This window comes from Motacilla alba, chromosome 11 (assembly GCF_015832195.1).
Source record: "Motacilla alba alba isolate MOTALB_02 chromosome 11, Motacilla_alba_V1.0_pri, whole genome shotgun sequence".
NCBI classification, from domain to species: Eukaryota; Metazoa; Chordata; class Aves; order Passeriformes; family Motacillidae; genus Motacilla; species Motacilla alba.
Genome location: NC_052026.1, coordinates 13,905,491 through 13,933,203, shown reverse-complemented (window position 1 = coordinate 13,933,203; position 27,713 = coordinate 13,905,491). Strand labels below are relative to the sequence as shown.

At 50.6% G+C, this 27,713-nt stretch overlaps 2 protein-coding genes across 4 annotated transcripts; both read left to right on the top strand.

Moving 5' to 3' along the window:
• The first annotated feature begins 751 nt into the window (after window positions 1-751).
• ZDHHC1 (zinc finger DHHC-type containing 1) lies at window positions 752-18,672 on the top strand. 2 transcript variants are annotated; one of them, XM_038148430.1, is made up of 11 exons: window positions 752-904; window positions 2,004-2,222; window positions 3,934-4,109; window positions 4,719-4,820; window positions 5,708-5,832; window positions 6,124-6,282; window positions 9,252-9,364; window positions 14,161-14,246; window positions 14,889-14,982; window positions 15,950-16,058; window positions 16,466-18,658. In XM_038148430.1, the coding sequence occupies exons 2-11, from the start codon at window positions 2,004-2,006 to the stop codon at window positions 16,741-16,743; spliced, it is 1,461 nt and encodes a 486-aa protein (XP_038004358.1). In that variant the 5' UTR covers window positions 752-904; the 3' UTR covers window positions 16,744-18,658. The 2 variants fall into 2 exon arrangements, with proteins under 2 accessions (XP_038004358.1, XP_038004359.1); XM_038148431.1 differs by lacking the exons at window positions 752-904; window positions 2,004-2,222 and adding an exon at window positions 2,235-2,607 and having other exon boundaries at window positions 3,983-4,109; window positions 16,466-18,672.
• A 4,333-nt stretch (window positions 18,673-23,005) lies between these two features.
• TPPP3 (tubulin polymerization promoting protein family member 3) lies at window positions 23,006-26,816 on the top strand. 2 transcript variants are annotated; one of them, XM_038148464.1, is made up of 4 exons: window positions 23,006-23,134; window positions 24,092-24,446; window positions 25,489-25,642; window positions 25,910-26,816. In XM_038148464.1, exons 2-4 carry the CDS (start codon window positions 24,259-24,261, stop codon window positions 26,096-26,098), a joined length of 531 nt encoding a protein of 176 aa, XP_038004392.1. In that variant the 5' UTR covers window positions 23,006-23,134; window positions 24,092-24,258; the 3' UTR covers window positions 26,099-26,816. The 2 variants fall into 2 exon arrangements, with proteins under 2 accessions (XP_038004392.1, XP_038004393.1); XM_038148465.1 differs by having other exon boundaries at window positions 23,035-23,134; window positions 24,043-24,446.
• The last annotated feature ends 897 nt before the right edge of the window (window positions 26,817-27,713 follow it).

Genomic DNA, 27,713 nt, shown 5'->3' with positions numbered 1-27,713 from the left:
TGCAGCGCCAAACCTGCCAGACTTCAGGAAGCGTTTGGACAATGATCTCAGACACATGGTGTGATTTTTGGGGTAGTCCTGGGCAGGGTAAGGAGTTGGACTTGATGTTCCTTGTGAATCCCTTTTAACACAGGATAATCCATGATTCCACGATCCAGGCATCCCTGGAATCCATCTTGCTGGAATTGCTGATGCCAGACGATGCTAGGAGGGTTTCAAATCCATCAAATGCTATGCTATCCTGGTTGCCCAGGGGTATCCTTTATCTGATAAAGCAATCCTTAGTTCCGTGTCCTTTACTTTGTTTTACTTAAGGACAAACCACTGCAAAGCCTCCAGCCTCCAAAATTCCAAACTCCCCAGTAAAATTCTGCAACCTCATTACGTCACAGTGTAAATCTGAATATATATATATATATATATATATATATATATATATATATATATATATATATATATATATACACATAAACAAAAATACTACATTTTTATGCCATAAAGACTGGTCGATATAACAGGGAATGGAATTTTCCAGGAGTGGGATGGCTTCAGCTCCCAACCAGCCTCCACCGCTGGCTCACTGGGCCCCATCTGTATGGAACGTCACCCCTTGGAAGGCTGGGGAGTGTCGTGGGCAGGATTTTCCCGGGAGTGAGAGGACCCCGCCCCGGGGCAGATGTAGAACGAAGCCTCGCTCCTTTTCCCGTATTCCCGCGGACCGATCGCGCCCGGCGCGTTTTGCCCCCTGCGCGCCGCCGTAGCCGTTGCCATGGCGACGGGCGCAGCGGCCCGAGGCCCGCGGAGGCGCCGGGAGCTGCCGGGGAGGCCTCAGCCGGGGGCCCCGCGCCCTGCCCGGGCATGAGGCGGGGCCGGGGCCGCTGTCAACCGCTTCTGCGGGAAGAAGGTGAGGGGTGGGAGGTGGTGGAGTGCGGGAGGGGTCTATGCGGCTCTCACCAGAGTGGCTGCCCGTGAAACCGCTTCTTGCCCTTGCGTACCGGTGCCTCTCTCTCTCTCTGCCCTGATAGTGACTTCATGCTGGTTTTTGTATTCAGTGTTTTCTGGAGCTGGGTATAAAGGCATGCCGGGCATCCCCACTGTGGGTTTTGTAACAGGTAGCTCAAAGTGATGCGCGAGCGAGATTCCAACAGGATGAGGAAAGGATGATATGATTGGTAATGATTTCTCATCAGTAATGAGCCAGTTGCATCGTAGCAACCTAAATGGTGAATGCAGGCAGATACTGCTAATTACTTCAAAGGGTGAAGTTAGGAATTTTTTATTCCAGCCTACGTGTTGATAAGACCGTGCTGATGAACATAAATTATATTCTCTGCTATTCTTACCCACTCCTCTACCAGTTGACCCAAAAAGACATTTCCAGCCCTTCACCCGGGACTGAAGGGCTGTTGGCATACCAAGGTTGGAATTGTCCCTCTCACTCTTTCAGCAGTTGCTGTGCTTGCTCTCTTCCAGCCCTGTGGAATTGTTCTGGCACTGGAACCATTATCAAAAATACCTCAAGTGAGCCAGAGACCTCCTCCTTTTCTTTCATCACTCTCCTGTGCATGTTAATCAGACTAATTGAAGTTGTTTGTCATATTAGACGTTAATTTCACATCCTCTTTAGTTACTAAGGGAAGGTGGGAGTGGTGCAGAGGTACCTTGAGTCAGCTCAGGCCCAGCAGAGCTCCTTTGTGCTGGTTTTGTGGTGCTGCCCCTGATCTCCTGCCTGGTTTGCTCTCCCTGCTAGCTCAAGTTTTCTGTGAAGTAGAGCAGCCCAACTCTCTATTGTTAGAAACTCTCCTAGCCCTGTGGCAAGTGAAAAGCAGCACCTAATAATGCACCAGAAACTGAAAAAAGGAGAAATTGCTTCTGAGCTCAGAGCTGTTTCTCTTCACGTGTGTCATCATTTTTGTCTGCCTTGGAGCATCTCTCCAGCACCAGGGCTCAGTCACAGTACTTTTGTTCCACATCCTTTTGTTTTCCATTTTTGATTTCTGTAGATGAATATCTGCAATAAACCCCATAATAAGATAGCTCCAGAGGATTTGGGCGAAGCCGTCCCTGAGGTGAAGGTCCAACGCGCTCGAAGAAATGGCTGGAGCTGGCCCCTGCACCTGTTCCAGGTCATCGCCTGGCTGCTGTTCCTGTTCTTTGCTCTGGTTGGCTTTGGGATCCTGGTTCCCCTGCTGCCCCGCCACTGGCTGCCCGCTGGCTACATCGTATCCTTGGACGGAGAGGAGAGCAGGGCTGGTACAAACTGTCACTGCGGGTTTGTTAGCGCTGAGCACTTGTTAGGTAGCACGGGAAGCATAGGAGAAAAGCACCTGAGCCAGAATGTTTCTCTGAACTGTCACCATCACCTTGGTCATCTCCTGACTATAAAAAGCAGTTGCTTTGAGATCCTCACTTTAGGTCACTGATGTTGTGCTTCGTCACTCTCCGTTAAGGTTACTGCCTTCTGCTGCCTGCTCCTGCCTATGTGCCTCCTTTGCTTTATATTATTCTTCTACCAGTGTGCTGCAGGGGTTGAGGGAAGTCATACAAAAAAGCCCCTCCTGACACATCCTCGTTGTGAAGGCAGCCCCACCTCCCTGTGCTGGCTGGGTGAGTCATGAAAGGCAGCTTGGCCTGCTCCTGGTTGGATGGTGGGTTGCACTGTGGCTCACAGGGGATGTCCTCCCTGGGCACTCTCCTGTGCTCAGGAGGAAATCTGGGAGGGATACACAAGGTGGTGTGGTGTGAACTGCAGAGGAGAGGTCTCTTATGGGACCGTCTGGAGCAGCGGTTTAGTACACATCTAACAAAGACAGTGAAGGGTCTAGAGGAGAAGCAGCTGAGGAGCCTGGGCTTGTTCAGCCTGCAGCAGCTGGGGAGCAATCCCAGTGCTCCCAGTACTCACAGTGCCACCTGTACTATCACCTGTACCCAGGGAAAGAAATTCCCCAAGATCACACCTTGTTCTAAAGGGATGGGGTGGGCACTTACATCACTTATACATCTGACACGGGTGCCTCTAAGTCTTGGATATGTTTGGGATGATTTTGCTTATTATTGTTATAGTTTCTACACCTGCATGATTTAGACATTAATATAAGTAGCTCAGTGGTCTCACACTACTTAGCTTGCTCAAATCCTTGATATTATCACAGTTCAAACCTTGTGAATTTGTCTACCAAATATCTTAATGCAATCTAAACTTACTCTTAATTCAACAGATTATATTTCCTCAAGTTGTGCTTTCAGTTAATAAAGCACTAATGTCTCTTTTTTGTCAAAGGCAAATCCCTTCCCAATCTGCTTCACCAGCCATCAGAGCTCCAGTGAGCTGGACCTCTCAGAGGCCTCCTTTTTTAACTTAATACACTGATCTACTTTCTGTAGGTCTTAGTATGATTAATGATGTGCACATCTGAGTGTATAGAAACAATGACAAACCCTGGATCCTTTGTAGGAGCCTGCTTTAAAGGTGTGCTCCTCTTCCCTGGGATTCTAAGGAAAAGGAAAGCAAGGTAATCAATACTACTTCCTTGATGTGACTTTTTTTCTTGAAAGTCTGGTCCAGTGAAAGGGCATGTGCCCAGCCTTTCCAAGGAGTCTGTATGGACTAAGAAACTTGGACCTATGTCACCAGCCTGTACTTGGGCTCAGATTCTGGTAAGTACAGGTAACTTTTGAAGACATTCTGTGCTAGGAAAGGCACTTCTGCAAGGCAGAGTAGTACACAATGAGGAGGGATGTTCCTGTAGATTGAGTTATCTTTTTCCAGGGATATTTATTAGAAGGCAAACATCTCTGTCAATAGAGCTCAGATTAATGTGCTGCAATCAGTTATATAGCAATTTCTAATTCTATGCCATAAATGTTTTGTCTGTGTGGGGTTTGTGTATTAAGGATTAAAAGACATGTTAAATCCTTAACTGTGTACTTCAGTGTCCAGGAGTGTGTTTTATCTACCATTTAGTTGTTCATCTTACTGCAGTTTCCATTGACCCTGCGGATGCAAACGTGCGAGAAAAAAACTATCTGGGGCCTCTGGCCACCTTCAACCGTAACCAGCACGCACATGTCATTGAGAACCATCACTGCCATGTCTGTGATGTAGATGTGTAAGTATCTCTTCTTTCTCCAGCTCTGTCTTCTTCCCCACTGCATTTCACCATTAGTCCTTAATGTCAGACTATAGGATTTGACATTGAGCCCCTGAACTGCTGCAGTGCAAGTTAAGCTTCATGCTGTGGCAGGGTTCAGGGAGTTGGGTAGGGGCCTTCTGTCAAATGTGCACAGGGTTCTGTGTTTTATTTCACTGCTCACGTTGTGTGCAGAAGGCTGTAGTGTGCCATGTTCCCTGGGTGTTGGTGTTTTACCTATCAGTGTGTAAGTAGTGTGTATGTGTGTGTGTGCTTGTCTCTGGATGGATGCTGGCCAGTTGCAGGAAATGCTTGGAGGGGAGACATTAAGACCAAGCTCTGTAGTATTGCTGAAGGGATTCAAATAAGAAATCAACAATTCCAAAACCATGCGGGGCCTTGAAAGGCAAATTTTGGGATTATGGTGCAGCAGTGACAGTTAAGTTTGGGAGATGAAGTACTCCTGATGCAGAAGGTTTACTCACTATTACCAGGATCTCTGCTGCTGTATCCCCCTGTGTTAAAGTCACTGAAAAGTCATAGTAATGAGCTGGTGCTGCCATGCTAATGCCACCCTTTCTTTGGCAGGAGTGCCAAGTCAAAGCATTGTGGAACTTGCAACAAGTGTGTTTGTGGCTTCGATCATCACTGCAAATGGCTCAACAACTGTGTGGGAGAGAGGAATTACTGGTAAGAGCTTGCCATTGTGGCAGAAGCACAACACTGCATCAATAATGCGGCTTCTCTTTCCAGGGTTCTCCTGTATCTCAGTCCAGCCTGTACTTAGACATGCAGAACCACTTTTCTTTTATCCCCTGGCTGAATAGAATCAGTCATGAGAAAACTAGATGGAAAATACAAGCATAATCATGGCATTCAAATAACCAGGATTAAAATTCCTAAACTTTAAATGTTGTAGCTGAACATCTGTAAGTAAAACCAGAGAACATAGAGTTACTATTTGGTATTAGGAAATGCCTACAGGATGTTAATTGAGTGTCCTTAGTGCTTCTGAAAGCTGGAGTAGGAATGGAGCCATGATGGTGCTGTTCCAATTTGAAGCAACCTGCATCCAGATCATGTGCTTTCCCTACAAGACTTGCCAGTTGGCAGGAGTCACAGCAGCATATAGGGACCTTTAATCCATGCCAGGTTTGAGATAAGAATAAGGAGACTGACACTGATGCTTCTCAATTTACTTTCCTGCGCTTAAACCCTGCGGAAAGCAAAGTGGTGTTGTTGCTGGGTGCCATGTTACACTGATGGCTGGTAAAGTAGATCGGGAAGGGATTTGCCTTTGACACACACTACACTTCAGATTTTGTGCAAGGGAGCTCTTTGTCTGTCCTAGATATACTTGACTGTTTTGTAACCATGGTTGCACTAAAGGATCACAGTTTAGTCCCTCAGAGTAACAAATAAGTAAAGCTGTTCACCAGTATCTATCATAAGTGTAAGAAAGCATGACAGTAATTTGAGATAGCTGTCTCTATCTCCATGTTTATGAGAGGCTGGGATATTAATTTTTGTGTGTGTGATGTTATTGAAGCCCCTGAGACCTCTCCCTTTCCTGGCAGGCTCTTTTTGAACAGTGTGCTGTCTGCCATTCTGGGCCTGGGGCTTCTGCTGCTCGTCGCTTTCTACGTCTTTGTGGAGTTCTTCGTCGACCCCGCGGTGCTTCGCTCTGACCAGCACTTCGATGGTACTGCAGTGCTTCACACGAGCATCCTGGGGATCAGCCAGCATGTCTTGATGAGGGGTTGGATTCTGTCAGCTCTTCCACTGAGGAGGAACTCCATTCCTTACTGCTTCCATTTTATATTTCTGTTAGAGTATCTCTGCTCAGCTGGATGGAATATCTTTCATTACAGAGCTCTTCCTAAAAGCCCTGCAGACCTACTTTTGAATTAACAGCATTTCCAGCTGTAAAGTGTACTTAGAGATAATTCATACCTGGACAATCTACTTATCTCCAACTGTCTTTGTTTTACAGCTTTGAGGAACCACATGGACCGCTGGTTTGTGTTTCTTCCTGCATCTCCTGTTGAGACTCAGGCACCTGCCATTTTGGTGACAGCTGGGATTTTTATTCTTCTGAGCCTAGTGACCATGATCCTGCTGGGCCACCTCTTGACCTTTCACATCTATCTCTGTAGGTGTTTTGTTCCTGTCATCTATACCCCCATTTCATTTTTGCTTATCTTCTACTCATCCTGCATTCACTGTGTGTTCACCCTTGTCACTAATGTGCACCCATTGTGCAAAATTGGGATTTAACATTATATTTCTGAACTCCCCCCTGTACCAGGTAGGGTTATCAGTGCTTGTGTAATGTGGGGCTTGTGTTGGGCCTCTGCAGCCGTGTTTAAGCTGTGTTATCCTGAAACTGAAAGCACATGGTAGGGTACTGGAGAGGCCAAGTGGGATGAACTGGTCAATCCCAGCTTGGTGTCAGCGATGGCAGATTCAGATTAACTCCACATACAGCCTTTGTGAGTCTCCTCACTGTGCTCCCCAGTACTTCTGTTGTGTGAAAGAGCCTGTATTTTTCCCTTACCCCAGAGAAATGTGGATGTACAGAGCTAAATTTCTGATTGGAGCACTGCCATCCAGGTTAAAGTCCCTTTATGGAAATTGTACCATATTGATACAAGAAGATTTGTGGAATCCAGAGGAAGAGGCTTTCAGAAAGGCTTCTCTTTAGATCTACTGCTTGTTGCTCTGGCAAGAAAGGATATTTATGTTTGTTTATGTAGAGATGGGCATCAAAAACTTTTTTTCAGGCATCATCTAAAATTAAGCCAATACTTTTTGGCTGCTGATGAAAGTCATGATAGGGAAAGATCTTACATTTGCAGTGGTTGGTGGTGCCAGAAGTAGGAAAGAAGGGATGTGGTGGAAGAGAAGTGAGGACAGCGGTTACAGAGGATCTTTGGATGGATTTTCAGGTTCTCAGTTAACAGACCTGCAGGTGCCAACACAAACTAGGTCAGCACAAACCAGCATGGTTCCAGAAGCAAAACAGTTGCAGTGCTGAAGTGTAGTGTTTGATAGGTGAGTGTTCCCAGCTGGCACGGACAGTGCACTCAGTGAGGACACCGACCATCATTTTCTTCTACAGCCTCTTTGAGCTTGACTGCAATTTGGGCATGCTGCAATTTCACTTCCTTGGCAGAATTCACAGTTGGCTTTTCTGGGTTAGTGGCACTGCTTGGAGATTTGAAGGGTTGATCTAGCACTTTTTAAAGACAAAAAGCATAACAGAGCTCCAGGAAAGTTTCTCCTGAATGAAATAGGATTATTCTGTTTAGTCCTGAGTGGTATTTATCCTGTCCTTGTGTGCAGCTTCCACAAGAGGGTGCTCCCTGCCTGAGATAATGACCTGCTTTATCTGTCAGACAGAAACCTCTGTGAGTGCCACTAGCTGTGCTCTGGGCTTGGGGGAGATTTTGCTGCTCTTGCCTTGGAGTGATTCTTTTTCCTCTTTCAGAATAAATTTCGAGCCAAATTAACTTATACTTTTGGCCCAATTTTAAATCTTTATCTTCCATCTTATGTGGAAACAGAATTATTGCTAATGTTTTCAATGTTTTATTACATTATAATCTGCTGCCCTAATGAAACTGTTCCCAGCTGTGCAGAATGTAGTGTGTAAGCCCTTGCTTTAAAGGAGGGGTGTCACCACACTGAACACACTGAGCACACCTTTATTGTGTGCTGCATATGAGTATGCATTGCACTTACCACTGTATTTGCACTTAGTAATGGCATTCAGGGAGACAAAGTATGTTGGAACCTAAACTCCTCTTATTTTATACCTGTAATTGTCAATAGTGTCCTCTGAATGTTTTAAAGTAGACAGTGTTGTAATGAGCTGCCTTCCCTCTTTTGAGACTAGAAATACACTTTAGCAATTCCAGTGTAATTACTGTTGGTCAGTATTTCTTCATATACCTTTTTGGTTTTCAGTTCTTAAATTACAGAAATTAAACATCACCCCTGTGAGTGGTACTGCCCTTAGGCTTCTGTTACAAAATGGCTTAAGTCAGGTATGGCTACTAAAATTTAGAATCTAGTTTTGTCAAAACTACAGTGAAAATCTCAGAGTTACTCTCCAGATTTTAATTACTCACTATGATCACTCAAAGAAAGTAGGTTATTCTCAAAATAGTAGATCAGTGTATTCAAAATTACTAGTCTTGATTCAGACTCAGTTGTGGAGGCATTTGGTGAAGCATGGCACTTCAGAAGCTTGGAGAGAGGATTTTTTTTTTCTTCAATACCAAGAGACTGAGAGTAGAATAAAAAGAAAAAAATGGTAGGGAATATAGGAGAGCATGTAGGGTTATTCATAGACTGATTTTATTTTGCATATTATGTGCTGCAGTGTTATCTGGCCAAAAAAATACAGTATTTCAACTAAATAGCTCTATTAAAATATTTTAAATGTTACACTGTAAGTATTCAGAAACCAACAAAATCCAAATTTAAAATGGTTAATAGGCCTTTGCTTATGAAGCAACATTCTGTTTTTTCAAAGGAAGCAAAGGGTGCCATTCTAGGAGCACTTTCCAGCACCCTGCACTGTCCCTGATAAGTAATCACTTGGCTGCAGAGTCACATTCATCTCTATGTTCTCTCTTCTTGGCCAAATGGATCCCGATTTTTTATTTCTTCATAAGGTGATTGTGATTTCTTCATAAGGTGATTTTTATTTCTTCATAAAGTGACTCTCCCCCACTTTTCTGTGAAGGGCATGGTTTTGAGAGGTAAGATATCAGTGATCTAAATGTCTTCAGGCAGAGGGAGGATTTCAGTCCAGATGATCCTAGGCATCTGCTTTAATGGGTTTGCCCTGAAATGAACTGAACAAATTACTACAGTATAGAAGGCTCTACCATTGTAGGACACTTTAGAATAGCCGGACTATAAGAAAGCATTGTGATGGTGACAATAAAGGATATAGTAGGATGTACAGTGCACAGCTGCTTTTGGCTTGGGCTATCAGTTTCTTCATGTTTATAGTTACTATTTGATGGTATAGTTATCCAGCCTGTTTGTATAAGTGCAGTCAGGGAGGGGCCTTTTCTGTGCTGACAGGTCTCTTTTCTTCCCTTTCAGTGTGGCACAAGCTGACTACGTATGAGTACATCCTGCAGCAGCGTCCCCAGCAGCAGCCAGACAAGGTAGACAAGAAACAGGAGTCTTGTTCCTCCCAAGTGAGACACAGTCAGGTACTCATCATACTTTCAGTCCATTTCCCAAAAACAGCCTTGTTTGTTTGCTGTGTAAACTTTGCTTCGCTTTCTTGTGTTCCATATTTTAAAGGCAGTTGCTAGAGATACGACTTGGTACTTTGATGGAGTTGAGTAGGATGTGAAAGAGTGCAAGGCCTGTAATTCCATGAACAGTTTAGGTATAAGCAAGTACTGCTTTCAAAGGAATCAATCCCACCCCCTCTCTTCCTCCACCACTTGTTTTGGGCTCTGCGTTATCTCGTCTCTTCTGCCAGCACAGCTGTTCATTAGGACAGGGTGGGGGAACTCATCTGAGTAACAATAAACTTTATTAAAAAAACAGTTGAGCTGGCCCAGCTCCCTCCCGTTCGGTTCACCAAGCAGTCACATAAATGCCTGGCTCAGCACCAGTGAGGGTGACTGAGGAGTGGGAAGAATCCTTTCCCTGAAAAGGACAGGACCATCTGTTTGGGTGGCACTGCACATCTTGGGGCCTTGTGTCATGACTTCAAATGAGGCAGGCTCTAGGGCTGGGGAAACTGGGGCTAATCACTGAGCAGCTAATAATACCAGTAGTTTAACCATCTTAAAAGTGAAAAGGACATCAGTTTTTTAGAAATGACCCAGATATCTGATTTTCTTTGAAATGAGTCTGTATAATGATAAAGGTCCTTGTTATTACCATGATGTTGATCTATATCTCTGTAAAAAGAGTTCTACAAGCTCTTAAATGCTGTTAGACTCTGCTGAGGCAAGTATATCAGGCTCTGAATTGAGAGGTTCAGTGTAATTAATTTTGATACAAGGCAATATAAATTATTGGATTAACTCAATTTTTGACTGGATACATTCTATACTGACTTCAGCAGGGGCTTGAACTAGAAATTTCCAAAAATTCTTCCTAGTCTAAATTATTCTGTGATTCTCAGTCATGTGTAATTTCTCATTTTATGCAAGTAAGTTATCTACTTACAAACAGTTTAGTATTTCATAAGAAATTAATTAAATACAAGCTTCATCCAAGTATTCTCTGTAGAGATACTGGGATGTCTCTGGATTCGTCCACAGTTCTTCCCTATCAAAGCAAAGGGGAAAGTGAGTTCATTCAGTTTTCTATAATATGAAGTCCCTAGCTTTTCATATATATTTTTTACTGTTTTGGAAAAGTGGAACTTTCAGTTTAAACAGAGGTTTCCATAACAACAAAAATATTTGGCACTTTGTTTCACAGAGCTTTGCTTACTATGAAAATTAAAACAAAAATAAAGCATTAGCTCTGATTATCTAGTTATTGAATTTTAGTTGATACTAAAAATGTATTTGAACAGGGGTGGGCTTTATGTGTGTGTGCACTTTCGGGATGTTGGCATTCTCCTGTCCTGTGTTGTTCTCCTGTCTGCACTGGTTGTTATCTAGATATGTGTGAATATGGTTAATTTGAAGCAGCAAGCCTGGAAGGAGCAGGGTGAAAAGGAGTTTGATGTTTCAGAACTGTAGTTAGGACCTTGGGGAACAAGAAAGACTGGATGATGCCCAGTAACATTGTTAAGAAAAATGTTAACCCACTAGACTTTCCTTGTTTCTTACATAGCAACCAGAGATAAACACAAACAAATAGATTGGAGTAGGAGGACACCAAGTGACTTGCCTTTTGTAAGCTGTGTTGAATACAGCCTTCTTTAGCTTGAACACTGCAACCCTTTGTAATTGATCCAACATGTTGTAAGCATAAAATGGAAATTATCCTCTTCCCACTTTTGTCTGAACTGTTCATTCATTTTAGGGACTAAGAAGAAACATGCATTTCCCCTTTAATGCTTGTTTTTGAGCCTTATTCAAGCTTGGGTGTTGCTTTTGGCTTCAGTTTTCCATGTTGGTCTGTGGTTAAGTCTTCAGCTATGTTCAGGTTAAAGGATTCTTGTTCAGGATAAAGGATTCTTATGTACTTGTAGGATCCACCAAGTAAGAGCCCTAATTTTGCACATTTGAGTGGTTCAGATGTCACAAAAAATGCAGAACAGTTGGGCACATTGAGCTTTTGCTTCTATTACCATACCTAAAGCAGGATGTGCAAGTAACCATTTTTTCTGTAGTCATTTGCAGTCCAAAGAAATATAAACTGAACCAAACCCTATGCTTTAATGCATAACTGCATTCATGCCAGGGAGCTAGCTTTCATATGAGGCCAGCTGGGATGTGATTCTTCTCACATTCCTAAAGCTTTGAACTTGCTTTGGAAACTGATTCAGGTTGGTGGGGTCTGATTTGAAATACTAAACACAGATTTTACTCAGCTTCCCTTACACTTTCAGAATTGTTTCTTTCTTCCAGTGTTGATATAAGACAAACTTAGTCTTCACTCTCAGCCTCAACACTTGCAACAGACTCACCTTCCTTGAGACAAGAACTCTTTTTTCCTGTTCAATTCTGGTTCCCCTCCAGGCAGACAGCACTCCAGGGCACTTCCTGGCACTGCAGTGCTTGATAAGGGCAGCTCAGTGGGCAAGGGAGCTGAATCCATCCTGGGCTTGTAAGCCATGGACCATGGGGTGGTCACAGCTGGCAGTTGGTGAGCGTGGCCAGGATTTGCACGGGGGCAGAACTTGGGCAGTGTGTCAGTGCAGCAGTCGGCTTTCAGCAGGAGCAGCAGCTCAATCCTGACAACCCAGCTGCAAAGGGTGGCTTGTCTTGATGCTGCAGTGGAAGGATTCTGACTCTCCTGCTAAATGCCTGGGAGCAGAGGGAGGCTTGGGCTCTGTGCTGTGGCTGTAGTTTGTGTCACACTCTGAGAGAACATTGTATTTTCTACTGATTGAGTCTCATTTGTTTTCATAGTCAGCTCTAATGCTTTACTTTCATTTATGTGGCTGGTTTGGATCTACATTATTTATAGAAGGCTGAAATGAACAAAATGGATTTAAAAAGGCTCTTTCATTCCCCGCTTGGAAAGAAATTGTCCATGTTATTCTCAAGATGAATCATTTATTAAGCTCCCTTGAAATGCCAGTCCTGCAGTCCTGTTTATGTGCTGTGGACATTGAGTCCTGATTGTTTTCAGTTATTCTGTGCAGTGGGATGTCTCCTGCTGCAGCTCATTTCAGCCGTGAGCTGCTTCCCTCTGAAAAGACCTGCACCTCCTGCCTGTACACTCACCGTGACACGAGACTGTGTCTGCTCTCCTTCCCTTGTGACTCAGGTGCATGAGGCCTGAATGTAAATCTTGATTGTAAATGTCCCAAGGAGCTTTGAGGAGACACTTGTGCACACTTTGTGCTCATTTGGTGATGAGTGATGATGTGACTTGACTTACAAGTTCCAATTGCAGTACATGTAGTAAATTTCTGCAGACTATTAATCTTGCACTTGGATAAATTTTTAAATTAGAAAGACATGTTTTTGATTTCTAAACCAATTCCCTTCAGATGTTATGTTACCACCTATAAAACAGCTGAAATTATTAATTTTTTTTCTCTTTTTATTTGCCTTTCCTTTTTATTCCTAACATCTGAAATTATTTCTTGGCTGTCACTGAATGTGCAGCTCCATGGATTCTTTTCTAGTTCAGAGACTGTTGCTTTGTATATGAAGTTTAAACTGCTTTTCCCACATGCTTCACTTTCCATCTTTACCTCTAGCAATATTGATTTTTGTGCCATTTTAGCACCCTGTAATTCAATATTGCAAAGATCTTCCGCAGCTCTTTGCGGCTGGCTTTCATTTTTAATGCCTTACATCAGGGAGTGTCATCACCAGGCTTCTCACTGCTCTGCTCTTTTGTTGATTGTTTATGAATTTGTTCAAGCGCAGAGGCCCTGGATCTCTCAGGAACTCATTTGTGGCGTGTCCAACTTTGACTTCATTTTCTCAAATTTGCTGATCAGGCTTTTCAGGGAAAAAAAAAGTCTTCATGAGCTTGTTTTAGCTATTTTTGAAGCTAATGCCTATCACATTTTAAATCCTTCCATCTTAACCTAAAAGTTACTTTAAAATATCTTTATAGCCACTGCACAGTGAAACACTTATGAAGAAGTTCTCTTGATGATTATTTAAGTTTAAAAGCAGCTGATAAGTGGTGTCCAGGTTCTGGACATTCTGAAGAATGGTTTATCCTTTTTTGATAACAATGCTTCATACTCTTCATCCCTTGGTACTCTGACCATCCTAACTGGGTGCTTTTGAGGGAGAACTGGGGTCCTTTCCTGTCATGCACCACTTGGATTTAGGAGACTTATTCTTACAATGTTTCTGAAAATATGCAGTTTTCAAGTTCAGCTGTCAGTACTCTGAGCTCATCCATACCTGAGGCAAAAAAACAATATATCACACTCATTTTTAAAAACCAGCAGGTCTTAACCATGCAGGGTCACACAAGAAATAGAAAACACTTTATGTTTTTCCTGTATATTTCATGCTTCCATTCTCCTCACCTCCATTTTGAATTTAAAAGACATTTTTTGCATTCACTGCAGAGCTCCCCAGATTGGACTGTGCAACTAATGGAAGCTTTAAGTGGTATTTTGGATGTGCTCCCAAGAAATTACTAACCTGATCTCTCTAAGTGTGATTTGGTTTTGAGTCACATGAAATACTGGCTGGACTAAACAAATTAATCAAGGACTTCTAATTGTGCCAGTCTTGGGTTTTCCATCTTCTTAAGCTGCAGTTTCCTGCTGTGCTACCAATAAGGACAGAAGATGTCTGGCATAATGAGAAAGAGTACATGTGTAATGAAAATCCCTCTTTTCCCCTCTGTGTTTGTATTAGTCTGAAAATGTTTGTTTTGTTTTTTCCAGGAAGCAGACTTGTTGTCAGGTAATCCTGGCTATACAGACCCTGGAATTCAAGTAGAGGAATTCTCAACAGTAACTTCAGGAAAAAGGTGAGAAAAGTTGAGGATGAGATTCTCCCAGCACCATGTGTGGTGAATGGGAAATCGCTATCAAGGTCATTGATGGGCCCTAAGACAAAATTACTTTGAAGGATAGGGAGCACCAGTGTTTGGAGCAAGGCATGGTGAAATCTTTGAGTTTCAGGAGGGTAGATACCTGCAGGAATACTTGCCTTCCCTCTCCTGGGAAAATATCATTGCTATAATACTCTATTTAGGCTGTTTTATATTAAATATTTTATAGGAAATTGGTTTCTATTAATTGCTTTATATTAAAACTACTTTAAGGCTGGCTGATTTGTCCTGTAACTCCTCTACTGAGCTCATTAGTAACACGAGTTCAGATTGTGGAGAAATGCATCACAACGGTTACAAGTTTATAACACAGGCAAGCACTCATGGGAAAGGAGGATCCTTGTCTCTCAATTAGTCCTTTCCTGTTAACTTATGTCCCTGGGGATTTCCATCTTATTTTGCACAATTGTGCAGGAAAAGTTCCCCTGCAGTTTTGCTGGGAATGCTGTGTAAGGCAGGGGAGGCTGTGATCAGCCTGATCTGTACGTGCAGGCAAAGAGGGTGTCAGACTTAAGTCCTGCCTTAGGGAATCACCTTGTGTGTCTGCTGTGTTTTTAGCTTTCCAAAGCTCTATGTCCATAACCAAGAAGGTGACCCCAAGCAGAGCTCCTCCCCTGAGTCCCCATCTCTTCACTCTGTGGCCCCTTCTCAGGTAAGGAGGATTTGCCACACACCCAACCTGCTGCTGACAACCCACCCGGGTGCTCGGGCATGCTCACTCTAGAGCAGGCTGTGCTTAGCCCTGCTCACACCGGCTCTGCCTCCCTCAGTGAGTGTCTGCAGGTGTGGCTGTGCCCTGCAGTCACCAAATCCAGGTGATGTTCTCCTGGATTCTGCTCAGAGGCATGATCAGAGCTATCCTACAGTCCCCTCATAAGCTCACAGCTGTAACACAGCTGTAATCCAGTGCCTTGCTGCCCCAGTGCAGCTCAGTGACTCTGACTACACTGCTTTGTTGATGTAAGAAGCTCTGCATGTTTCTCTAGAGCAAAAGCCAATAGTTTAAATGTTCAAATAAAGCAGTTTCCGAGGGAAAGATGGTGTGTGTGGATATGGAGCTTGAGTGTATGGAGCAGCTCTCCAAAGTCTTGGACTGGCTCCTGATATTCATGTATTGGCATCCAGATGCTCTCTCCTCTTGCTCAGATGGCAGGGTGGTGGTGCTTTTCCTCTTTCCTCCAAGCTTATTAATCAGTCTTGCCATCTAGATGGTAAGAAAAAATCGTTTTCATCTACACTGTATTTGGGACAAGGACTGTCCCTTTCTTGGGACGTCCTCTGCTGTGTGAGTTTTGGTTCCCTCTTCCAGTTTGGCTTTACAAATGCAAGTGACCAGTGTCTGGTACAACCCCCAGCTCTATGAGACAACAGCTTCAAGGTACCTGCACAGAGAGAGTCACTGTATGCAGATAGTGTGGGTGTGTTCATCAAATACCTGTTTTCTGTTATGCTTCATAGTATCTCAGTCTTTAATGGTAAAATATTCATGGACTTCGGTTATACCTAGTGCTTGTTATTCAAAGTAGGAAGAAATAAAAAGAGGTAACAAGTAAAAAATTGTCTCCTTACTTTGGGCTGGTGAAGTGACTTCCTTTCTCTTGGGCTACTTACTTTCACAGCAACAGAAGAAAAGAAGAAAGAAAATGCAGAAAGCTTCTTCCTCAGCAATGGATAGTGGATCTAAAGCACATGCTACACCTCAGCTCTCATTCCCAGATCCCCCATCAGGTGAGAGTGCACCAGTCAGCTTCTCTGCTGAATCTTGCGTAAATATATATATGATTTGCTTTAACACTAGTGCATCAGCCATAGCAGAGTTCCTGGGCTGAGAGATCTCTTTCTCCTTAAGGTTTCTTCTCCCTTTATTTCCATCTGCAGAGTTCCCAGCCACAGCTGCTGCCACCTCACCTTCCCACAGGCTTCACCTCTTAGTGCCAGCTTTTCCTCTGAGAGCTGCTGTGTCCCCCAGCAGCATGGGCCTCATCCAGGCAGCAGACCCCCAGCTGACTATCACTCAGAGTCTGCGGAGTCCATGGATGAGATTCCTGTGGCTCAGATTCGCCTTGGGAGCCCAGTCCTTCAAGGGCCTCCTAAGAATAACTCAGGCAATTCTCAACATTATCCCTTGTCCACAGACAATCCCAGAGGAGTCAGGAAGAAGAATCTGTATTCTGAGCACAAGGTCAAAAGGAGAAGCTGCCAGCTGGATAGACGTGTGGAACGAGACCTGGAGCTTTTTTCTAAGATTCCTGCTGTGTTTGTAAGTAAGAGCAGTGGAGAACCTCTTGTCCCTCAGCCCCAGCCCAGTGAGAGCACGTCAGAGCCTGACCACAGAAAATGCACCAGCAAGCAGCATGTGGGCACACATGATCCATGCTCAAAGGACATAAGGACAAGCACCACAGCGGCCTAGGGATCATCCTTCCAAAGCCATGGCCTTGGGAACAGCGTTGGTGCTGTGTAGAGGCCTACAGGACTCACCCCTCACTGTGCACGTGCTGTCAGGCTGCAGTGGGACATTTCTCATCCTCAGCCAAAGGCAAGAGGCAGCAAGGTGGCAAACCTGAGGTAGACTTGTTGCTCACGAGAGCTCAAGTGCTTTCCCTGGGGAAGGGCCAACCCCTCTGCACACTGTTCCTGCAGTAACTTCCCAGCAGAGTGTAGGGGGAAGAACAGGGCTGCACCTCTGCCATTCCCTGCACCCTGAAAGCTGTATTTCCATCTGCCTGCTCCCTGTCATTGGATCATGCTCAGGGGCTTCAGCAGGTGGTCAGGGAGTAACCTCAGGATTGCCCCATCCCTATACCGCTTTCCACTGTGCACCCTCAAGCCCAGTCCACCACCAGCATTTTCTTGGAAGGCAGCATAGTTTGACTTGTTCCCCCATCCCAGCAGTCTGGGGTGCCCCATGCTGCAGCATTCTCATCAGAAGTTTTGGGATACAGCAAGCCCTGGAACCTTTCCAGTTCCTGGGCTGCCAGATCTGTATTAGTCCACAGCCAAGCCTGGGGTGTGTGTAGTGCAGAAAGGTCCCACAGCAGACAGTGGGGCACATGGCCTGTGCCTTGAGCCACAGCACCCTGTGCTGGGGGTGAGCTGCAGGGAACTGTCTGGGCTGCCATCCTACAGCACCTGTGCTCTCCCTGCCCTCATGGCTTCCCCAGGCAGCTTGCCCTGTTCCAGATGCCTGGCTGAGTGCTGAGGCTGGGCCTTCAGCAAGCCCAGATCTGCCTAGCAGCCAGCTAATCTCAGACAGCAGCCACCAGCATGGCCATGTCGGACAGGATTTGGCACAGCCCTGAGCAGCACCACTGGCGTGGCTGGATGCACATTTCCAGGCATATCCTCAGCACAGCACACTGCTGGTGCTGTGAGCAAACAGGTGCACCAGCAAAGAAAAGGAAGCCAGGGGAGTCTTCATCACCCTTCCAAAATGTTTTGATGCATGGAAGGCACAACTGACCTTTCTCCAGCCTATGGTGGGTGCAGGTTAGGGAAGGACAGGACAAAGCACAGTGCTGTGAGAGAGAGTCAAGCTAAGCTGTTCTCCCTTTGTCTAGCTCAGTCTGCAAGCATTCCTTGGAACTGGGTCAGAGCAGGACAGGGGATCCGGGGTCAAAGGCTCTTGGGGCACAGTCAACACAGGACAGGCAGGCTGGACTCACAGCCTTGATGGGAGAGACTAGCCTGAGAGAAAGACCTGGGAGTGTTTTAAAGGGCTGCCTTACCAGTCTTCTCTTGTGTGATTTTTGTCTCCTGAAAGAACTGGGATGAGGAGCTTTGACTCTTCATCAAATTACACAATCTGTTGATCAGAAGAAGTGAAGTCTCATGTAGCTGTTGAAGTAATTTTGTCTCAGTTTGCAGGAAGGGCTGTGGTCACACTCCTTGCAGCTTCCCTGCCTGCTGTGGCCAGTGGTGCCCGCTGGCAGTGTGACCCTTTGGGAAAGCAGGTGAGTGTGGACCAGCAGACATGGCGCTGGGTTTCTGCAGAGACCAGGGCATTGCTCACCTATGGGTCCCAGTTAGACAAAGTCCTTCCTGTTGTCTCCTCATGTCTGCTGTCATCCAAGGAAACTGTGTCCTGCAGCAATGCTGGGCTCATGGTTTTCCAAGGCCAGCTGTCCCTCTACCAGAAAGCATTGGTAATTCCTCTTCAGCAGGTGCCCCTGAGCAGACCTTGTGTGTTTTCTTACTCTGTCCATGCAGAATCAGTCCCAAAATCATGTATGGAGCTCTTTGGTAGCTCTGGCCACAATAAAATTTTGTATATTCTTGCTAAATAGTTTCCTCCTTTCTTTTGCAGCAATTCCTGTCTCTGCCCCGTTGATGATCCCCAGGCTCTTTGGTTCACTTCTCCCTGAGCCTCCGGAGTCCCAGAAGGGCTCAGCACTGTAATTGATGTGGGGGTGACAGCAGTCCCTTCTCCACAGGGCCTTTTGGGTGTTAGATGGGAGTGTCTTCTCTGAGGGGTAGGGATCAGACCATCTTCTCCCTGAGCTGTGTGCCACAGCCTGGTTTTTTTTGCTGGAGCACAATGAGCACCAGAGGAAGGAGGCCCAGCCAGCTCTGCATTGTGCTGCAGAAAGGCTGCTGTGCTCTTTGGGCTGAGAGGAGCTGGGTTTCCTGGGCCATCAGATGTCCAGGCACATCCTTCTGCTGCCTTCAGCTGGAACATTTGCTCCACTCTGCTGAATGACTCAAGACTGCCAAATGTGCAAGGCTGTGTCCATGCATTGGAGCAGCTGGGTGCTGAGCCAAGAGCCAGGCTCCAGCAGGATGGCTCCCAGCACTGCCAGTGTTGGATTCTGATCTCCTAAACCTCAGGGGCAGCAGGAGGATTGTGTGTGCCACATGGTGATTGAAATTGGCTGGGGTTTGTGTTTTTGCCACAGCTACATCCAAGGAGCACTGTTGAAGATGCACAGTGAGCACCTAAGAGTGGAAATGGTGGAGCTGAGATGGTTTTAGCTCCTGGACTCTCCTTCCCAGCCTTGCTTTTGTCCTCTTGGGCCTTTAATGTTGATACTCTGCAGGTTCAAGTGCCAATTTCTGCTGCTCTGCATGAGGAATGACCTGTGGCAGTCAGCAGAAGGAACGAGTCACATTGGGGTGCTGCTGCAGAGTCCAGCACGGACAGAGCAGTCCTGGGCTCAGCCCCTCAGAGGGTTGCAATGACCACAGGCTGCAGCCCAAGGCCATAAGAAAGCTGGGTTAAGGTCCTGACAGCAGAATTCCTGATTCAGCTCCCCATCACCACAGACGCATTGAGGTCTGACATCCTCAAGCACTTTCTCCAGCACTGAACAAAAGGTTTTTGCCAACTCTCCCACCAGCTGGAGGCAGTGCCCTGGACCAGCTGTTTCCACCACAAGATACTGTGGCATTCTATTAGGAAGAAGCAATGACTGCAGGATGACAGCTTTCCACAATCCTCTGAAATCATGTCATGGTCCCTGGCCACTGTCTGGCAGCTGTGCCAGGCCCCGCAGTGCCTGCTCCAAGCCTCCGCCTTGGCATGGGATGCACATCGTGGTTCCTTTCATCTTTGAGCCTGGCTCAAGTTTCTTTGGTCCCTCTTTGAAGTCAAAGGGACCTTCCTTTGGGAAATTATTTTGTAGGAGTCTGTTCCTGCACTGCTTTTGACGCGTCCTGAGAGCATCTCAATGAGCTGCCTTGAGCTGCAGGGTGGGGAAAGGAAGTCCCTGCCAGAGGATGGAGTTTTCCCCCGCTCCTGTGCCCGGTGCCGTGCATGGCACGCCTGCAGCTCGTGCTCGGTGGCACAGGCGGCACGGCAGGCACGGCCCGGTCCCGATCGCGCCGCTCAGCAGCCGCAGCTGAGCCCCGCTAGAGCCTTGTGGACGCGCTGTTGCCGGGGTGACCGTGTACATATTGCACAACCTCCGAAACACTTCCCTCTGTTTTGTAGCAACTCGCGCTAGAGAAGCGGCGTTCCCGCATAACCTCATCCCACCCCAGACGCGGCCGAGCCAGAGACTCATTCCTGAAACGGGATGAGTCCCGGGAGGCTGCGGTGCCCAGCCTCGGGCGAAGCGAGGGGCGAAGAGGATGGGGGTGAGCCCAGAGGGTGCTCAGAGTTGTGCTTGTGCCCTCGCGCAAGCTCTGAGCTGCACCCGGAGCAGTCACAGCGCTCCGAGCTCTGTGTGAGAGTGGGGAGAGGGACACAGTCTCAGCAGGAAGCGGCCCAGCAGCCGAAGCTGCACCTCGGGGATGCAGATGTGTGTGAGCCTCGGTGTGTTCGGGGTGAGCGCTGGAGTATTCGGCTCATTATGTCCCTGGGGCAGGAGACAGCCTGGGAACATCCTGACCTTGATTAGAAGGGAAAGGCCCCCGGCGAGCTGAGCCCTGAGCCGCGTGCGTGCTCCTCCATCACACCACAGGACCTGTGCAACCTCCCTCTCAATTCCTGTCCGTCCCGCGGGCTGCGGACCAAGTCACAGCCTCCTCCCGGGCTTCCTTTTCCGGGCTGCATGAGGAACACCGGGAGCCGGCCGAGGACCACGCTCCATCCCAACAGGGCTGTCACGGTGACAACAAACGCACAACAAACCCCAGCCCTTAGGAACCGAAATCTGACCTGCTCAACCCGACCCCGTGGGCAGCTCACCAGCCGTGGCTCAGTGCCCCCCTTTCCCGGCTCTCCCCGTGTGCCATCGCTTGGCTCCTTGGGCTCTGCAGCCCCAGGACCAGCTGAAGCTCCTACAGAAGAGCTGCCCACATGTCGAACTCCTCCTCCACCTGCTGCTGGCTCCGAGGATCCAGGCTCCCACGCTGCCCACAGCTGCCAAGTCCTGCTGGGTGCTCCAGCTGATATTACCTGGCTCCTGTCTGGAGCCGTCAGTGGGAAGCAGAGCCAGACACCTGCTTTGGTGGGGAGCTGCAGGGCAAGCTAAGGATAAGGCTGTACCTTCATCAAGACTTAACCACCCTCCTCAGTGTGGCAATAGTTATTCCCTTATCCTTAAAACAGAGAGTTTACAGCTCCTTCCCAGCTTCTGCAGGTGGGATCACACCCCTGGGTCCTTGCTGGCCTGCAGAGAGGCTGGTTGAAATTCCCACTCCACAGCCAGGCACTGTCACCTATGCCCCTCTGCACTTTGGAACCTGCTTTCATATTGTATGAGGAGCAGGAAGAATGTGGGATCAGGAGAGTCCTCCTGGTGCCACCTGCTCCACGCAGCTCCCAGGCTCTCTGGCCATGTCTGAGCTCTACCAGGATGAACTGGAGAGAGGAGAAACACTTGGAGAGATCTGCCTGGACTCTGGCATCAGGTAAGCCTCCACACTTGCCCTTCCCACTTTGGACTGTCCCCTCCGGGATGTCCTTGCCACCCTGCCTCTGGCTGGGCTGTAAAAGAGCAGCTCTTGAGGGGCCACAGGGTTGGTTGGGGGCCATAATAAAGTGGGGTCCTTCTTGTGTCTGACCAGCTGGCCAGGGGCTGTGACACACCTGGGGCCTCTGGCATGAGCCCTGGCACTCATCTCTGAAGTGAGAGGTAAAGTTGGTAGTCCTGAACTCCCAGAGCTGGCTGGTGGTTTCCTCTGGAGGTCTCCAGACCCTAATCCAAGAGAGAATCAGTGTGAATGGGTTGCTCATGCCTTTGTCCAGTCAAGAACAGGCAAAAATATCCCAGGAGAGAACAGGTACCCCTCAGCCAAGTGAGGGAGGTTGTCACTGGGGCTGTGCCCCACAGCAAAGCGCTCTGGGTGCACAAGCAGAACTGATGCCCTGGGACAGCTCAGCCATGGGGACACTGTGTTTGTCCTTAACCTGCAGCTTCTCTGCACAGGGAGCAGGGCAGACAGACCACAGGATGCCAAAGACTGATGTTTGAGCCACTTCCCGGTTCCCAAAGCTGCTGATTTGTCCTCAGGACCCCCAAGGCAGCTGCAAATCTCACACTGGGTGTCCTGGCTTGCACAGCTCCTGCTGGTGCAGCAGCTGCTCACCCACGATGCCCTGCACCCCCGAGTGATGCCAGGAGGGCACTGGGACCAAAGCAGGCTCTGGGCAAACAGCTGAGGTGGGGCAGTGAGTAAGAGATGTGGGCTGTGTTGGGGCTCCATGACAACCACAATATTTGGGTACTGCCTCAGCTTGCAGCACCCTCTGGCAGCCCTGCGTGTGGTCGTGCTCCAGGCTGCCAGGGTGGGCAGTGCTGGCACCTGGCTGCTCCAAGGGTGTCTCACTGGGCCACAGGTGCTCACCACGGTCCCTGACACACCAGAGGGGTTGGCATTGTCTCCTCAGCCTGGGCAGAGGCATTGGTCCGTGGTGTCGCCCACCCAGAGGTCAGGTCCTTTATGGGGGGCATGGTGACTGTGTGGGGCAGGGGGAAGGGCTGTAGGGTAAAGCACAGCCGGGGTGCCAGGGGAGCCTGTGCTGAGGGGGTGGTGGAGACACCTTGTGGGTTATTGTGGAGCCTCGGGGGGTGCTAAAGGGACCTTGTGGGACAATGCTGGGGCTTTGTAGGTCGATGGAGAGACCTTGTGGGGCGCAGGAAAGACCGGTCAGGTGCCGGTAGGGTCTCGTGGGGAAGCAGAGAGGCTCATGGGGGGGTGGAGAGTCCCCGAGGTGGCCCGGGTCCGCTGCCCGGGCTCCGTCTCCCCGCCCCGAGGGCGCTCCCGCCGCGGCCCGGCCCGGGGGAGGCGGGCGGGGGCGGCCCGGCCCCTCCCGTCTCCATGGCGGCGCCTTAAACAGGCGGCGGGGCCGCCCCCGCCCGCCTCAGAGCGCGGCGCCGGGAGGTGAGCGAGTGACCGGGAGGTGACTGAGTGACCGGGAGGTGAGAGACCGAGCGACCGGCACCCCCCGCACCCGCGGCCCCTCCGGTGCCCGTCCCGGGGCCACTGCACGGGGAGGGAGGAGACCCGGGCGGGGCGGGCGGGGGTCGTCGCTGCCCCGGCACCCCGCAGCCGCCGGCAGTGACCTCCCAGCCGGGCGGGGAGAGCCCCGGCTGGCGCTGCGGGGCCGTGCGGGCCCGGGGCGGGGGAGCCCGCGGGAGGACGAGGCCGGGAGGCGACCGGCGGCATCCCCGCCCCGCCGCGCCTCCTTAGCGACGGTCGCCAGGCAACGCCCATCCTCCCTAGCGACGGTCCTAGGGACCACTCCCCGGCCCTCGCCGAGGCTCCGGGGCCGCATGCCGGCCTGTCCTGCCCGGGCACCCACCGGGCGTGGTACCCGCTCTGCATCTCGGGGTGCCGGAGAACCCCCTGGGTACTGGAGCTCCCCGGAGTTCGGCCGTGCCCAGTCCTGGCCGAGATGCTGTGGGCGCTCGGCGCGTGGTGAGGGATGCTGAGCCGCCAGGGCGAGGCTGGCGAGCCGATGGCAAGCGGGGATGGGACAGCAGCAACAGTGCCGCCACGGGGTGCAGAGACTTGTTGGCTGCTTGTCACTCTGCAGGGCATCACGCTTGGGCCAGCCCTGGGGGCAGGTCACAGGGCTGGGGCGCTGCCAGCTCCGCGCAGGGGATGGAGGCAGGGGAGAGGGGGGGCTGAAGGCAGGCGGCGGTGCCGCTGCTTCTCCTGGTGTGCGAGCGGGAGGAAGGCGGACGCATTGCGTCATTCCCGGAGAGTACTCCCGAGGGGACAGGCTGATGCACTCACTCCCCGCCAGCCCCGGAGCCGGCAGCCTCGCTGCTGACAGCTCTCGACCAGGAGCCTCCATTCCCCAGGACACGTTCTTGGCTTTCAGCCTCAGGGCTCATCCGAGCTTGCTGCCAGCCCTCACCCCACGCCCGCAGGTGCTGCCAACGCCCCGATCCTGCTGCAGAGCCTCCACCCTCGCCAGCCTTCCTCCTCCTCCTCCTCCTCCTGCCCTCGAGGGCCTCGAGCAGCCAGCTGAGCTCTGCCGTGCAGCCAGCAGGAGCCTGGGTAGTGCCGGGCCCGTCTGCCCCCGTCCTGCAGCCCCATGGCTGGGAATGCTGAGGTGGCATCCCTGGAAGAGAGCTTCCGCAAATTCGCCATCTATGGCGACACCAAGGCCACGGGGCAGGAGATGAATGGGAAGAACTGGGCCAAACTGTGCAAGGACTGCAAAGTCACCGACGGCAAAAGCGTCACCAGCACCGACGTGGACATTGTCTTCTCCAAGGTGAAGTAAGTGACATGGGTGCCTCTGCAGGATGGGCAGGGTTGGTGTGGGGTCCCCACAGAGCTCTGCTACCCCTGCTGTGTGCCCTGTCCATCCTGCTTGTCACGGAGCTGTGGGAGCTGTCCTGCAGTGTCCCACCTTCAGGGGGGACATGTGGCTGCTTTTGCAAGACCTAATGATAAATCAACCCAAATTTGGGGGTGGGAGGCTCAGATTTGGTGCAGAGATTGTGCTCCTGCTCCCGCTCCAAGAACTGGGGTGGGCCTGGTTGGCTCTGCCTGGTTCCCATCTCTCAAGAGGTGCCACAGGGAGCAGAGGAAGGCGCTCAGGGTTGTCCCATGGGATGTGGCCCTTCCCTGGGCCTGGCCAGCCGATGCCCAAGCTTGGGGAGGACTGTGGTCCATGGCAGTCACAGGGGCAGCTTGAAGAGCTGAAAGGTTCCTGGAACTGCTTTTAGGGTCCCTGGGGACACAATGATGCTTCATGCTCAACACTAGGGTGTGGGAACAAGGATGGGTAGAGAACCTGATTCCTCCATGTGCTCTGTCCAGGAATTCCCATGGAATTTGGGTTGGGTCAGGTGGAGCTGAGCACTGGGAGGTTTTTGGTGTGCAGGATAGCAGGTTGCTGTGTTGCCCTAGAGATGAGGACCAGCAACTCAGGGGAGAGATGCTCTGTGCATGTCCTTCCAAATTTGACTGGAGGATTGTTCCCTGCCAGGGGAGAGAATGTGCTGGGCAACCCAGGCAGGCTGGGAGCAGTGGGGATGGATGCACTCCTCTCCTGACGCCGGCACCAAGGCCTAGAGCACTTCCGTGCACCCTGGTGTTTGGTAACAGGGACTTCAACAGCATGTGGCTGAAAAGCTCCTGGAGCTCAGTGCAGCTGTGCCCAGCCCAGCCCATTCAGCTGTAGCTGAATTTCAGAAGCGGGTGAGGGACCCGAGGATGGTGTAGGACAAAGTCAGGGTCTCTCTGATGCAGCTCATCCCCTTTGGAGGCATAACCCAAAGACGTGCTGGTGGCAACCTGAGTTTTGTTCTTGCAGAGGGAAGACAGCCCGTGTCATCAACTACGAGGAGTTCAAGAAGGCGCTGGAGGAGCTGGCCCCCAAGAGGTTTAAGGACAAGAGCAAAGAGGAGGCGTATGAAGCCATCTGCCAGCTGGTGGCAGGGAAGGAGCCCATTAACGTGGGTGTCACGGTGAGTGAGGAGCCCCTGGGCTGAGGGAGCGGGAGTGATCATCAGGAGGGGAGGATGGAGCTCTGCCCACTGCACAGACGCTTTCTAGGAGACCCCATGGCCCTGGGTGAGGGGGGACCTGAGGGTTCCATAGGGCACGGCGGGCACTGCGGGATCTTTGGTGGGTGTCAGGAGCTTGTGTGGGGCAAGGGATGGAATTTGTGCGGGAAGGGGATGGAGCATCTTCTTGCCTCTTCTTGCCTCCCATGTCCCATCTCCCCACCGCAGAAAGCCAAGACAGTAGGAGCCGTGGAGAGGCTGACGGACACCTCCAAGTACACGGGCTCCCACAAGGAGCGCTTTGACGAGAGCGGCAAGGGCAAGGGCAAGAGCGGGCGGGAGAACATCGTGGACACCAGCGGCTACGTCAGTGCCTACAAGAACGCGGGCACCTACGACTCCAAAGTCAAAAAGTAGGGACGGGTGCCCGTGACGCCCCCGGCCCGGTCCCTGCGCGCCGGCCGCGGGCTCGGTGCGCAGCCCCGGGGCTGCCCGTGAGGTGGGGCCCGGGAGGCTGCGCTGGGGCCGGCCCCGGGCTGGCGGGATGTCGGCTGCCCGGCGCCGGGGAGATTGGGGAGCGAGGGGCTGCGAGCTCTGCCCCAGCGCTGCGTCCGTGCCCCCCCGTGCTGTGATCCCCTCGCCCCTCCCGTGTCCCCCGTGCTGTCAGCCCAGCCCCACACCGCACTAACAGCACTGCTCCTCAGGGCTCCCCTGCCCCGCCGGCACCCACACCTTCCCTACCTCAGCCCCGGCTTTCGGGGCGCCCTCCCTCGTCCCACCGGGGACCGCCGCCCGTCCTCCCCGCCGGGGACCTGCCTTAACCCCGCACCAGTCACGCCACAGCCGTCTCCTTCCCTCCCTCCCCACCGGAGCCCTCCCCTCGAGGCTGCCCGGCTCTGCCGCTTGTCCCGCTCCGCTCGGCTCAGGCCCCGCGGGGCCGTTTGTGCCGGAGCTGCCGGGACGCTCCTGGCCAGCCCCGGGACGCATCCCGCGGGAGTTTGGCGTCGCCTGGCCGTCGGCAAAGGTCTCCGACCTGAGCCCCCGTGGCCTCCCGCTCCCTTCGTGAAGCCCAAACCAAAGGATGCTGCAGGCCCGCGCTGTAACCCGGCTCTGCAATAAACCCCGTCCGCACTGACGCTCCGCTCTGGTTGTGTTCATGGGCCGGAGCCCCTCGGGTGCTCGCCCGGCCGGACACAGCGGGCTCGGCCGCCCCAGGGCAGCTGTGCCGGGGGCTTGGCCCTGGCCACCGAGGATTTTGGCAGCTCCTGGCTGGCCCCGAGTTGCCTGAGCAACCGCAGGCACACAAACACGAGCGCCTGGCTCCCGCTCCTGCTCTGTTTGCGACCAAACACTCGAGCTCCTGGTAACGATCCCTGGGAACAGGCCGGGCTCCAGGGTGGGACGGCAGCTCCGGGATGGGATGGTCACTCGGGCCAGGGCATGGAACCGGGTGCAGGGGCTGTGACCCCGGTCCCAGGCACGGGCTGAGCCTGCTGCAGGGCTGCTGGGCTGGCATGCCGGGATCTGCAGCTGCATATCCACCTCCAGGGTCATCCACTCGGAGCCAGGCTCCCTAAATATCCCACAGGGGTTATCCCAGGTGCCTCAGCTGTGGCACTGGCACTGCTTAGAAGGTGAGGGATGTGTCAGGGGCACACATGGGGCTGGGGCAGGCTCACTCACTGCCAAGGCACAGCGCTGCACCTCTGCATCCCAGACACCTGCTTTGACAAACACAGGAGAAGGGAGAGGTTGTCTGGTTGTCTTCTTCCAGGCTGGATTCAGCCCCATCCTCAGTGAGGGTGTACCAGTGGTGGGCTGGGGGATGTTAACTCTCCTTTCTCCACTGAGGGAGTTGGAGGGAGTTTGTGGCTGTCTATCCCTGAAGACTCTTTATGAACATCCAAAGTTCCTTGGAAAAGTGTTGCTTATGAAGGGAGAGGCAGGGGCACTTTAACCCTTTGCTGACTCCATTGCCCAGCTGCACAAATGAGCTGCACAATTCCCAGGGCCGGGCTGCCCTGCATGCCTT

Coding starts and splice junctions, on each gene's coding strand:
- TPPP3 (XM_038148464.1), top strand. CDS start 24,259: ATGGCTGGGAATGCTGAGGTGGCATCCCTGGAAGAGAGCTTCCGCAAA. Junction 24,447..25,488: donor ATTGTCTTCTCCAAGGTGAA/GTAAGTGACATG, acceptor TTGTTCTTGCAG/AGGGAAGACAGCCCGTGTCA. Junction 25,643..25,909: donor CCATTAACGTGGGTGTCACG/GTGAGTGAGGAG, acceptor TCCCCACCGCAG/AAAGCCAAGACAGTAGGAGC.
- ZDHHC1 (XM_038148430.1), top strand. CDS start 2,004: ATGAATATCTGCAATAAACCCCATAATAAGATAGCTCCAGAGGATTTG. Junction 4,821..5,707: donor GTGGGAGAGAGGAATTACTG/GTAAGAGCTTGC, acceptor CTTTCCTGGCAG/GCTCTTTTTGAACAGTGTGC. Junction 5,833..6,123: donor CTCTGACCAGCACTTCGATG/GTACTGCAGTGC, acceptor TTTGTTTTACAG/CTTTGAGGAACCACATGGAC.